We start from the raw sequence: 12,912 nt of genomic DNA on the forward strand, positions 1-12,912 counted from the left end.
AACTGCATGGTTACAGGTTCGCTCATCTGAAACTTCACTGTACGAGCAAAAGCTTCATCAGAGGCCCAAATACTGGTCCGATAGGTAACAGTTCAATACAGTTCAGTGTTGCTGATTCATTGGGTATTAAAGTGAGCTGGCTTTATGGTGCATGCCAGCAGCTGCTGTTAGGCAGGGTAACATTAGTTGGCCATGCTTGCTGAATGTTAAGTCTTGTAGGAAGAGCTCATATTCAGTTAAATGAACAACTGAAGCGTTGCAAACAATCCTTTGTGATGCTATTCTAGCAATGCCTTGCGTGTTGTTTGTTTTACAGAAGGCGTTGACAGTGACTCAGCCACTTTGTATCCCGGGCTTGTTTAGCTGTGTCTTTACCAATACAAAAGTAAGATAATAAAATGGCACTTTTGAAATGGTTTTCCTTTGATTTGGCAAAACAGCTCTATCATCTGATATTTAAGTATTACCTACAACTCAGGCATCAATAAAAATATTCTCCATCATCTTACTTACATGATGTCCTTTTGCAGATGTGACATGTGCAGCTACAGAAATAGAACTAAGCAGGAAATGGGACTTTACATGAGAAGATTTTTGCAAGAGAATTTTTTTGGTTTCAAAAAATGCAGTTTTTCCAACTGAAGATTTAGAAAAATCTCTCCTGTTTTCCTGGGGGGAGAAAGTGAAACCATAAGAAAGTGAAGAAAACTTTTAGCACATTTTTAAAAGTGCCACTCTGTTTCTTACTCTTAGAAAATAACACTTTTAATGTTGATTCTTAGAGTCAAAAGCTAGAAAGAGGAAAAATGCTCTTTTACATGCCATGTGTCTCTCAGCTTTTGTTGCTTGAAAACTCAAGTGGCGTCACTCCAAAGTTTTAAACAAGGGCTGAAAAAGGACTGTTCTGAACTCATTTTGAAAAAAATACATAAGGCATATGTAGTGGTAGCAGTTCTTTTCCCTTCCTATCTCTTTGGATTTAACTAAAACTTATTTTCCAACAAAAATGTTTGACTTCTTCCTTACCAAATCTGCACTAAAATTTTCTCAGGTGAAGTGAGTGCCTGAGGGCACGTTCAATACCCCTGTCACCTGCACTCTATGAAACATCTGCATAAGCAACTCATCTGCTAGGATAAAACTATTCTTCACATTTTCTCCTACAACTTCTGCCTCTGCCTGTCACATTAAAGCAAATGATTGCAGGTGTTTCTTGCAATTCAAAGCAAAACTATAGGCTGGGTGAGGAATGGAGTGAAAGCAGCCCTGAGGAGAAGGACTTGGGGGTATTGATTGATGAGAAGCTCAACATGAGCCAGCAGTGTGCGCTTGCAGCCCAGAAAGCCAACCGTGTCCTGGGCTGCATCAAAAGCAGTGTGACCAGCAGGTCGAGGGAGGTGATCCTGCCCCTCTACTCTGCTCTTGTGAGACCCCACCTGGAGTACTGCATCCACCTCTGGGGGCCCCAGTACAGGAGAGACATGGAGCTGTTGGAGCGAGTCCAGAGGAGGCCACGAAGCTGATCAGAGGGATGGAGCACCTCTCCTGTGAGGACAGGCTGAGAGAGCTGGGATTGTTGAGCCTGGAGAAAAGGGATCTCCAGGGAGATCTAATTGCAGCTTATCAGTATCTGAAGGGGGCCTACAGGAAAGCTGGTGAGGGACTGTTTATCAGGGAGTGTAGTGACAGGGCAAGGGGTAATGGGTTTAAATTAAAAGAGAGTAGATTTAGATTAGATGTTAGAAAGAAATTCTTCACTGTTAGAGTGGTGAGGCACTGGAACAGGTTGCCCAGAGAAGCTGTGGATGCCCCATCCCTGGAAGTGTTTAAGGCCAGGTTGGATGGGGCTTTGGGCAACCTGGTCTAGTGGAGGGTGTCCCTGCCCATGGCAGGGGGGTTGGAACTAGATGAACTTTAAGGTCCCTTCCACCCCAAACCATTCTATGATTCTATGAGTCTATTTGTTCATGGTTGTGGTGAGGTTTTGCTCACTTTTGGGTTTGGGGACGTTAGCTGGAGAACAGGCCACCCCAGGGTGCAGAAAGATGCAGTCCCATACGTTAGGTCTCTGCTCCAGTACTCACTTTTGGACAGCCAGGCCCGCACACCTCAGCCAGGTGTTGCTCCCCAGGCCTCGGTCCGAGACTGCTCCTGTGCGGTTATGCCCAACCCTGCAGTGAGAAACAAACCGACGTGAGGGTTTTTGCTTGTGGAGTGTGCTGAAGCTGTTCCCCAGGCAGGGGCCGAGGCAGTGGCACCCCGAGAGCGTGGCAGCGCTACAAGACACGGCCCTGCGGAGGTGACCTACCTGGGTGAGACAGTGGCTGCTCAGGGTAACGGCCTCGCGGCCTGCCCGACCCCGGCGACCAGCCAGGGCCGTTTGGCACCGGCCGCCGCAGCCCTCTGCCGCCCTCTCCCCGTCCCCCCCTCCCCGCAGGGGCTGCGGGGCCCGCCGCGCCGCGCTCCTTTGCCGCCAGCCGCGGCCCGCCACCACTCCTTGGCGCCGCCGCGCAGCCCGGGCGCGCTGCGTCCCGCCGGCGGGCCAGGCGGGGGCGAGCCGCGTCTCCGCCCGCGGGTTCCCGCCTCACCGGCCGCGCCTGCAAGTTGGTTAAAGGGAGGCGGCGGCCGCCGGGAAGCGGTGCAGCGTGTGCGGCGGAGGCGCTGGTACCGCCTCCCTTGGGGCAGGTAACCAGCGCCCTGAGGGCTGGCTGGGCTATAAGTTGCTGTCCCTATAGGTTGCCGTGCGTACAGGCTGCCTTCCACACACCTGCCCTGCCAGTCCGTTTTCGGTCGCCTCACCCGCAGGGACTCACCTCGAGGTCAGGTTACCTCGACTGAGGCGGCTGCGGGTTCGGTCTGCCCCGGCGGAGATGGAGTAGAAATTGGAAAAAAATTCCCGGAGGATGAGCAGGAGGGATGAGGATTTGCTATGGGTAACGGTGCCCTGAGAGGATGGGGCGGTGCCGCTGCTTTGTAGGGGGGGATTGCAGCCGATGGGCAGGCAGACACCCGCCTGTCCCGTCCGGTGATTCTGCCGTGTCCCGAGGGCCTTGGCTGCCAGCAAAGCCTTGCAACCAGCAAGGGTGGGTGGATGGTGATTTAGGGTGAAGAAACGGTGAGCCACGTTTTCTTAAATGTTGTGCCTCTGTGTTTGTTTTCAAGGAGAAAGTGATGAGAACACTTGGAAAAGACTTGAAGCGCAGCAGAGAACAAAGCCTACAGAAAGCAGCCAAGGTAAGCCAGGCACAGACATTCATGCTCCTCTGTATGCACTGCACTAAAGAGTTCCCATCTTTACATTTCTGGGGGCGGGAGAGGCAGAAACTGTTGAAGTAGTTTTGAAAAAACAAATTACATTCTTTTTCCCCTTTCCTATTAATCCTTACCACACTTTCTTAACTGTAACATCTGAAATGTCAGAAAAACACAAGCTATGGTAGTGACATCTGTTGAGAGGAGGAATCCAAAACACCTGTGGGCTTCTCTCCTTTGGCACTAGAGGGACTGTTTGCTGTTTAAAAGCAAAAGCTACTTGACCTGATTGAAGGAGTTGTATGGATTTATAGAGCTTTTTATTGCACTGCAAGCTGACTTGCCCACATTTAGAGGGTGCTGAAGATAAAAGGGACAACTAAGAACTCACATATACAGTAGGAACATAGGTGAGAAAACCTGTTAATCACCAACAATATGCTTGACAGTATGCAAGAGGCAAAATACAGGCAGCTTGTGACTTAAGGAGTTGACAGAGATCACAAAACCTCGTGAGACTGCCATACGCAAACTGGTGGAGTGGGAGGTGGAGGCATAAAAGGAATGGACCATACTGAAAATACTGAAGCAGGAGATGAGCAGTGTGCCCTTACATACAATGACAGTACAGAAATGTAGCCACTAGCATGCTGAGAATGTCCCTCCAACATAAATATTTTATGTAAGTTACCCCATGGGAAAAGCCATGTTGTTAAAATAAGTAATGGTGGGCTCTGGGAGAAGAAAATTCGGTTGGGGGTGAGGGGGAGCTACTGGCCCAAACTCAACAGAATGTTAACAGTCTGGCAGTGTGTGTTAGCTGGCTGTTGTCTCCGATGTGTCAACAGCTGCTAGCTGCACTCCATATTGTTTCATTCAAAAGCATCGTGGAAAACTCAGAGGTGGCTTCCTCTTGCTGTGAAATAAGCAGAAGTCAATCACCCAATGCTTTTCTATGGCCACTAACAGCAGCACTCAGGCAAGTAAATGTGTTAGTGTTTTGTTCTGTATTGAGTTTATGTTTATTCTGAGCGATTTAAGACCAGTTTTTAAGAAGCAATAGGAGGGCTTCAAACTTGGTCTTCACTGGTGTTTATACGAAGTCTCTAACTCAGTGGCCCCTTTCTAGCGTGACTTCAAAAGGCTTTCCATCAAAGTGGAGGTTGTAGGTAAAATTTTACCTCCATTCAGCCTAAATCTGTAAGCTTGAATCTTGGGATCTTTATGCATCCTCCATTATGTGGCTCTAAATGGAGGTATAGTGTGGCTCATCACCTAAAGTTAAGTTGCACTATGGAGTAACCAGTGATAACTCTTAATTTCAAAATAACCTAAAATTGACTACACCGAGTGGGACTCAGGGCTCATCTAGGCTGAGGACCAGGTTCCAACAGTGACTGTAAATGGATGCCCAAGGGAGGAAAGGACTGAATGAAGTGTGTATGATACTAATTGTGGAGATAACATACTATACTGGTGCTCATATAGCTAAAGCAAGAAACTGTTTGCAGCACTAATAAGTTCCTTCTGGGTAGTCTGGGATCTGATTCTAGTCATATTCCATGTGGGTTTTACACTATTACTTTAATTCGGGTCTTGCTGAATCAGAAAGTTATCTGCCATTTATTTCATGACTGTATTTTCTGCTTGAACTTGTATATACACATATATGAAACATGAACCTCAAAACAGGTGAGCAATACTGAATTTAGGTAGAAAATAGAAGATGTTTCCAGGCATGTTATTTCATGAGACATTTCACTCTGCATGGACTCTGTGTCTGGTAGGCAGTGTACTGCTAGCTGCCTGCTGTATCTGAATGTAGCAGTCACTACTGCACTGTCACCTGCTGCAGGGCCAGCTCATCGCTGTGTCAAGGCGGTTCCTTTGCAAAGTGCTAGGGTTCTAATTTCCAGGAATGCAGGTGGTGCATCTGTGTGTGATGGGACGGCAGTGTATGTTAGCTGGTTGAAATTCTGACATCAGCTAACATGCAGTTGCTATCCTTTTCCGCATACTTTGATCATCAAAATTGAGAGCTGCTACTTTTGTGTAACGAATCTTTTAGATCCACCTGATTATTGCTTTTTTGACTGTCAGGCTCATTTTTGGTATTATAGCAGTATCTTGTATTTCCATTATCCACCATTATCCAAAGAGTTGTGAGAATTTTCGGTTGATTTAGACTGGTTTTCATCTGCTTTTAGATACCAAGGTGACAGGAAGTTTATAAATACTTGAAACAGGTAAATAATTCAAACATTTCAAACAATTCTAGGCTCTGGGAGTTTTCATAAAGCGAAAGAAGCACAGTTAAAAACTTCACATGAGTTTTAAAGTTTGATTTTAAATTTTTTTACAATGATATCTGGCAAGTGCAAGTTAGTTGTCTTTTTTTTGGAGGGGGGAGTTGGGTTTTTTTAATGGGTTAATTAGATGCTAGAAAGGTTAAAATCACTTTTACTAACTGCCTGATTTCTATATCTGAAAAATAATTGCCTTTCCATTCTATTAAAAAAAAAGAGAAGTCAACTTTAGAGTTTTTCTTCTCCCTTTGCTTTTCAGAATAAATTAATTTGTGAACAGTTATATATTAAAACAACTGCACATAGTCTCACCAACCAGGAGATGCAATTTGAATAGGACATGATATACTTCAGAAGAATAAAGGCTGGGAAGCACATTGATCCTTTTAATTCATGTTACACTGGAAGCTTATATCAGACATACTGACACCTCTATTTTCATCCTGGCACAACAGGCTCTTACAGAATGCAAAATAAACTCTTTGTTATTACTTGCTTTATCTGGGTGCTGCTATGTGTGCCTTGAAAAGTGAAGGTTAGCTAGGAAGAGAAACAGCATCAATGTTTGTGAAGGCCTGCAGAATTAGGGTCATCCTAGTGTTGTGTGTGGTGATTAGGCAGTGTATTGTTAGTTAGCTGTTCTTTGTACACCAGCAACTGACTACACTGCCACATTAGCACATCACTGTTGAGACAAGAATATGAACCATAGATAAATGTATGCTTGTATAACAGTGTTGTAACTTTCCTTTTATTTGCCTTTCCAAGTCTATGTAGATTTGGCAGTTAAAGATACTTTATTTTTACCCTGCATAACTGGTAACTTGGTTTTAAGAAAGAAGTGATTAGTTTATCAATGATCTGTGCTAAATATTACATTGGAAGTGCTGCTATATCTCATGAAAAATAATAAACATAGTGAGGTTTTGGAGAAATGTTAATTCACAGTGAACGTTGAAAAACTTAAATGCTGTGTAGATTCAGGACTGAATGTACCTACATTCAAATTTCTACAGAAGATGGTTGTAGTGGATTGTGACCAAATGGTGAAATAAAAGTCAATGACTGTTTTCTCAGACCAAACCTTCTTTTTCTAGGAATCTGAAGTAAAAGTAATTCAGGAAACAGTGAGTTAAATAATTCTGCCCATTCATTTGCTAATATCCCATACTATTTCTGAATATTTGTTCTTAATACTGGCATGGAGTTATTTAAGATTACAGTGTATCCTGTGACAAACAGAGTATGAGCTTTAGTGAATGAATCACAAGCAAGGTGTGCATACTCCCGTCCCTTGTGATCCCTTCCAAACTAGAAAATGATACTGCACTGTTTATCTTGAGTGAAGTTTCCCATACGCTGAGTAACTCTCAAGCAATACCAGGCCTAAAATAGATTTTTTTTCAGCTGTTTCACTAACAGCACACAACATTTCTTTATACCTACCCTTTTTTATTCAGTGATAGGAAAAGCAGGGAGTTATAGCAGTGCACATGAATGGACATGCATGTTTTAGTCATGTACATTTTCAAATAAAGGTATCATCTACCATTTATAGGAAAAACATTGTGTCCTGCCACGTAGTTCCATGGAGTCTAGACTTGTCCCAGTGAGCAGTGAATTCTCTTCCTGCTCCATCACAGCAGCCGGGACATGTGACAAAAATCGCCTGACATGTTCTGTTAAATGTTCCCAAGGTTGGAACTGTACATGTATGAGGACACTGGAGTAAAACACAGGACCTCAGCATAAGAACAGGAACTATCTTGATGGATTGGATATGAAATCTTGTGGGCTAATGGCAAACACCTCAGAGGTTGGTCCAAAACACCAGCAGTAGACACATATGGACTAACCAGACCCTTACACAGGCCTTAACTGATCTCTGAAAGTTAGAGTGGCTAAAATTGTCATGCATAAGGTTTGACTTCCCTTCCAAAATGATGGCTGTCATCATTGAGAGTGACTTTGTTTAATCTTGCACTTCAGTATCATTACTCAGTCTTTTATAATCTTTTTAGGTCCTTATCCTTCAGGGGTTTTCTGTGAAATTCTCAATTAGTTCCACAGATGAATGAAAAAATACTTTTTTTTAATTGCTTTTGAATTTTCTTTTTAATACAGTTAAGTGGCTATCTTTATTGGAAAATGTTTTGAAGCACTTCAGGTATTTTCAGTCACTGTTAGTCTTACAAGAGAACAGCAGCACTATTGCTACCAGTCTTTTTATATAGAAAACTTTCTGAGACACTGGATGCTCTTGTTTCTATTCTCTCAGCCTTCCTTTAAGACTTGGACAGCTGGAATGAGCTTATTGCCATTTACTGTCTCCCTTCATCAAACAGATAAATCAAAACACTTGGCAGTTTGAAATTGAACAATGGAACAGAACTGGAAATGGGTTTGCAGTTACGTGCGGAATTGGGGAGTTTGCAAGGTGAGAAGAGTAGGGCTTGAGACATAAACCTTCATGCCCTTCTTCTACCTCTGCTTGAAGTCTGTTGTTTTATTCCAGAGATGTGAGGTAGATGGCTGGCGAGCATTGTCTTGGACTGTGTCAGAAAGATGTCTATTATAGTGCCAGGCTGTTGATTTTTGTTGCCCCTTGAATGCTGCTGCAAGCAACCACGTATATTCCCACAGGCCCTGCTTTCATCCAGGTCAGAAGACTGGGAATGCAGCAGACAGCTGAGGCACTGTACTGCAGAGCAAATGTATGGAGAAGGCTAAAGAAGTTAAAGGTATTGCTGTAAAAGTGAAATGTAAAATTAATCAAAATACAAAGCTGGCAAGGAAACATTTTTGCCTTTTTTTCTTTTAATAAGTTTATTTTCTATGTACAGTTTTTTACAACTAAGTTGACAGCTTCACAATTCAGTAATCTTCCTTGAGAAGATACTGCAAAGCTGGTAACTTGCATTTGTCTCTAAAAACCCTGGTATGATGCCTCTGAACCCCATGTCTTTCAGTCAGGGCAATTATGTGTTAATAGAATATAAAAATTATTTCTTACTGGTAGATGGGAAACAAAACTCTTCTGTGCAAATACTGAGTAATTTGTCAACAAATCCTCTTCTTTTTGGCTATCTCCCTGCTGGTGACAATTGTAATTAGCTATTATCAGCAATTTAAAGAAACATTCAGAAACTTTATGCAAATTGAAGGTGCATCCCTGCAAAGTACTGAGTGCCTTGCATTCTCAGTAACCTCAGTGGTTCTCACAGCTGTTGCAGGAGCCAATCCAACAAGAGACATAGTGTAGCTGAAAATACTAACACCAAAGAGAAGTAAAATCACCTGATGGTTTAGCTTCTAGCAGCATTTCCCAGGAATGTAGTAAGGCTGTGTACCCATGCTGTTGAATGGATTCATGGCATGAATGGCTTTTTCAGAGGTCTTCTCTTTTTTTCATGATAATCTGCCTGATTAATGATGCTACTTCTGGCTTGATACTTTCTATGGGCTCTTCAGGTCTCCAGAATTTCACAACTTTACCCTCAGGGCTGACAAGGTACTTCCAGAAATTCCATCGAGGCTCTTTTTTTGAAGAATCTGTAAGAATGGCATCAGATTATTTTAGTGACTTATACTTGTCATTGGTTTGTTACCTGCAGTGATTCTTCAACTATTTATGTTGAAGTAATCCCACTTTGTTCTTTGCTAGTAGTCTGTGTATGGATTTGCTGGGTGGTGTTACTGGTCTGAAAAGTGGGAAGTGATTGATGCTCTCCCTTTCTTGTGAAACTCTTCACTACGCTCTGCTTCTTAGGGAGGAGGATATGAGGGCTGCATACTCCTTTGGGGGAATCCCCAGTTTTATGTTGGTTTAAGGGAAGTTAAATGGGAGCAGGAAGTCATACTGGTGATGGCTTAATTCAGCTCCTTTCATCCCATGAGGCAAAACCTTACTGGTATCTCTGCTATCATGAATACCTGGCAAGATAATTTCTGAGATCAAGGGGCTACCGGGAAACTACGTGGCTCCTAGAGGAGGTAGAAGCAGTTTCTTGACTCTGGCTTTGTCCTTGCAGAGTCTCACAGACTTAGAGGGAAATCTGTTTTTGAGAGAAGAACTGGAAGAAAACTCCAGATTCTGACTGAGCACCAGGTGTCCAGTGGGGAACAGTCCTGAACCCTAGGCTGATCCCACCTATGGGGTGAATTTTGCCATTGGACTACATTTTATAATGTCAGGATGGTAAGGGGACAGTGGCAGGCAAATGGGTATGCCAAAGTTCAAATCATGGAGGCCCTGGCCCAGCTAGTAATTCTATCTTTGCTAAGGTTTTGTATGTAGGATCAGTCCTGAAGTAACACAACCCCATCTCTTCCAGGGTTCATTAATGCATATGAGTAACTCATACAAACACACAGGAAGCTGGACATGATTTGAGGAAAGGTAAAGCCACAAACCTTGCACTAGCCCAACAAAATCCCTTACTGCTATGAAAGCAACAAGAAGCAGTTCTGTAAAGGCCTCAGCACCACATTTATGCTGCCAGTGGATTCTTTTTGCACTAGGCTATCTGACAGTGCTGGACAAATTGTAGCCAGCAGTCACAGTCACAAGGGGGTGTAGCATGAAGATGTTCAACCTTCTGATTGTCAAGACAGCTACATGAAGAAAACAGGTGCTTCTTTTAATTGAAGATGAACAGTAATTTCATGTGAAGCAGAGAAATGTGGGAAAAGAAAGACCTTATTTCAAAATATTTAAGTATCAGAGGATCTTTCTCCATCCTGTGGGTGAACAGCATGTCAAATAAGAACTGACTGAGTGCCTATGGCTGTTCTGTTCCTATGTAGGTATTAATGTCTGATACTGATTGCACTGGTAGTTAGAATCTGCATTCATCCCACCCAGCTGGTACCTATGTGCTCTAGTCTCCTCTATAATGAACTGAGTCACCTCCAGAGTGCCTTCAGTAATTCCACAGGACATCAGGCAACTCAGAGCAATGAGGCTTTACCTGAAGTCTTTGGTGACATGCCTAAGGGGAGGTAGGAAGAAACACAGTTACAGTGACAGTGGTAACCACTTAAATGACTCCTAAATGATAATACTTTCAAGTACGTAAGAGTTACCACAGAGTATACAGCAAGTAGCAACAGACTTAAGTGGTGTAAGGAAGATTTCATTTAGATGTTGAAATAGGTTTCTGACAAGAGGAGCTGTGAAGAACTGGAATAGACTGGGAGGTTTTGGAATCTTTCATACTGTAATAATCTGGAGAAGCACATGTAGTACTGATTTGGGTAAATGTGATCCTATCTTGGGGCAGGGAGATAGAATACAGGTTTGGGCCTTCTCCTACCTTACTTTCTAGTTAAAATTATGTGATAGAGAAAGGTTATGTTCTAATTATCCTTTCTTTCATATATCAGTGTTTAGTATGGCTCAAAGATCTGGCCAAAGCCTTTTAAGTTGGCTTTGAGTCTGTGGGCTCTCTGGTCAACTGAAGAGAGTTTCATTTTGCTTGTGAGGGTATGAGGCTCTAAGTCAGTAAATGCTTACTGTAACAGCAGTGTTTGTGTGAGTGGGTTTTGCAGGCTGGGTCCTTAAGTTCACAACACAAATCAATGCAAATCAGTGATTATATGTAACTACAATATATATAATCCTGCTTTATGATATCATTTACATAAAGGTGGGCATACAACTCTGCTTTAGCAGGAATCTTCTCATTTGCATATGTTTATGTAAAATCTTCCAGTAATTTTAAGACCCCTCATAGTTACATTTGTATCCATAAGAAAAATTGTTTTTCAACAGAAGCCACATAATTCGAAATGGGATTTTTGTAGGTGGGGGTCTTTGCACTTAAGCTTATACATCCACAAAATGAATGTTTCTAGCTGGGCTAGTCACAGTTGTCCATTTTTATAATCAGTGGGAAGAAATGGAGGCTTTCAGGGTACAACTCTTCTGACCATATTTTTGATACCCATATTGAAGCAAGATGAATTGTATGCTGAGTGCCTGTTTCGCTCCATTGACTATGGACACTACAATGCTCCTGACAAACAAACTCAGACTGGAATTTAGGGAGAAAACCATGGCTACAGGCAGCTTGATATATAAAAGAAAACAGTTACCTATTAAAAATTTAAAGGCGGGCTCTGCTTCTGATCCTAGGATCTTGATTTTGTGGAAAACAGGGAAGGTTACTCCATAGTTTCCTTTGGCAAAAGATTCTATTTCCTGGCTTGAACTAGGCTCTGATTCTCCGAACTGGTTGCAGGGAAAAGCCAGCACAGTGAAGTGGGAGGGACCAAACTCTCTGTGTAGTTCTTGCAGTGCGATGTAATTTTTGTCTGTGTGTTGGCAGTAACTGGCCACGTTTACAACCAAAGTTGCCTTCAGAGAAATAAAGTTATAATAGTAAGAAAAAAAAATTGAGATGGCATAGAGTTTACAATTAAATCTTAAAATGGCACCTCCCACTACCACAATCATTCCTGCCCGAAGGCGAAATTTAATCTGTTTGATCATAATTTCATTAAACAGATAAGGATGATAGCAGCTTAAGATACTTACTTTCAGACAACCTGTTTTAAAAAGCCAATAAATAAATAAACATAAGCCTACAGCTTTGTTTAAATATAAGCATGTAAAAAAGCAGATGTTTAGGACAGGCACTAAAATCATATTTACTAGCTCAACTTCCAGAATTCAACACAACATGTTACCATTCTTAACTAAGATTAAAATGCACAAATTGTATTGTTAGGCTATACTGATTTATAATAAAGAAAATGAAAAAAAAGATTTCTTTGTTTAGTAGATCTAATACTTAATTCCCAGAGCAGGCCTAGATAAAATAAATTTCTTTCCAGCTTACTGTTTGAAGAACAGGAATTTAGCACAAATCTCTGCTGAAAATTCCCATAACCAAACTTCTTGTTTGCCTACAAATGGACACCTATTTTTCAAAAAAGATTCAAGACAAAGATATCATGAAATTGTAACTTACTTTCCCTCTGTACTTCTCCAAGGAAATGATCCTTCCTCGTGAATCCTTGACTTCAAAAGAATAAAAATCTTTGATTTTAGGTTTAAAAAATCTGAGTTGCAGCAGGCAGAGAATGGCGGTACACAAAACCATCGACAGAAAGACAAAAAAGACCCTGGCTTTGGGCACTGAGTATTTCAGAGGATAAGCAGTTGTGAGAGGCTCCATTTTCAAAATCTTTGGAGGGGAGCCCGGGCAGGCCTGGAATGTAAAGGAGGAGCTGAAATACGAAACTCACAGCTTGGACTGGAAAGAACAAGCTGCTCAATTTGTCCCTGTTGCAGAAGTGGCTGATTCATTTCACACTGCCTCTGCTGGGCTTCAGAGCTCTTGCTAAAGTA

At 42.3% G+C, this 12,912-nt stretch overlaps 1 protein-coding gene across 2 annotated transcripts; it reads right to left on the reverse strand.

Moving 5' to 3' along the window:
* Positions 1-8,356: 8,356 nt before the first annotated feature.
* Positions 8,357-12,788, reverse strand: GPX8 (glutathione peroxidase 8 (putative)). Of its 2 annotated transcripts, XM_010308122.2 has the most exons (3): positions 12,533-12,786; positions 11,655-11,916; positions 8,366-9,110 (listed from the first exon to the last, which is right to left on the reverse strand). In XM_010308122.2, exons 1-3 carry the CDS (start codon positions 12,737-12,739, stop codon positions 8,947-8,949), a joined length of 633 nt encoding a protein of 210 aa, XP_010306424.1. In that variant the 5' UTR covers positions 12,740-12,786; the 3' UTR covers positions 8,366-8,946. The 2 variants fall into 2 exon arrangements, with proteins under 2 accessions (XP_075596555.1, XP_010306424.1); XM_075740440.1 differs by lacking the exon at positions 11,655-11,916 and having other exon boundaries at positions 8,357-9,110; positions 12,533-12,788.
* Positions 12,789-12,912: the final 124 nt, after the last annotated feature.

Source organism: Balearica regulorum, chromosome Z (assembly GCF_011004875.1).
Source record: "Balearica regulorum gibbericeps isolate bBalReg1 chromosome Z, bBalReg1.pri, whole genome shotgun sequence".
Taxonomy (NCBI): domain Eukaryota; kingdom Metazoa; phylum Chordata; class Aves; order Gruiformes; family Gruidae; genus Balearica; species Balearica regulorum.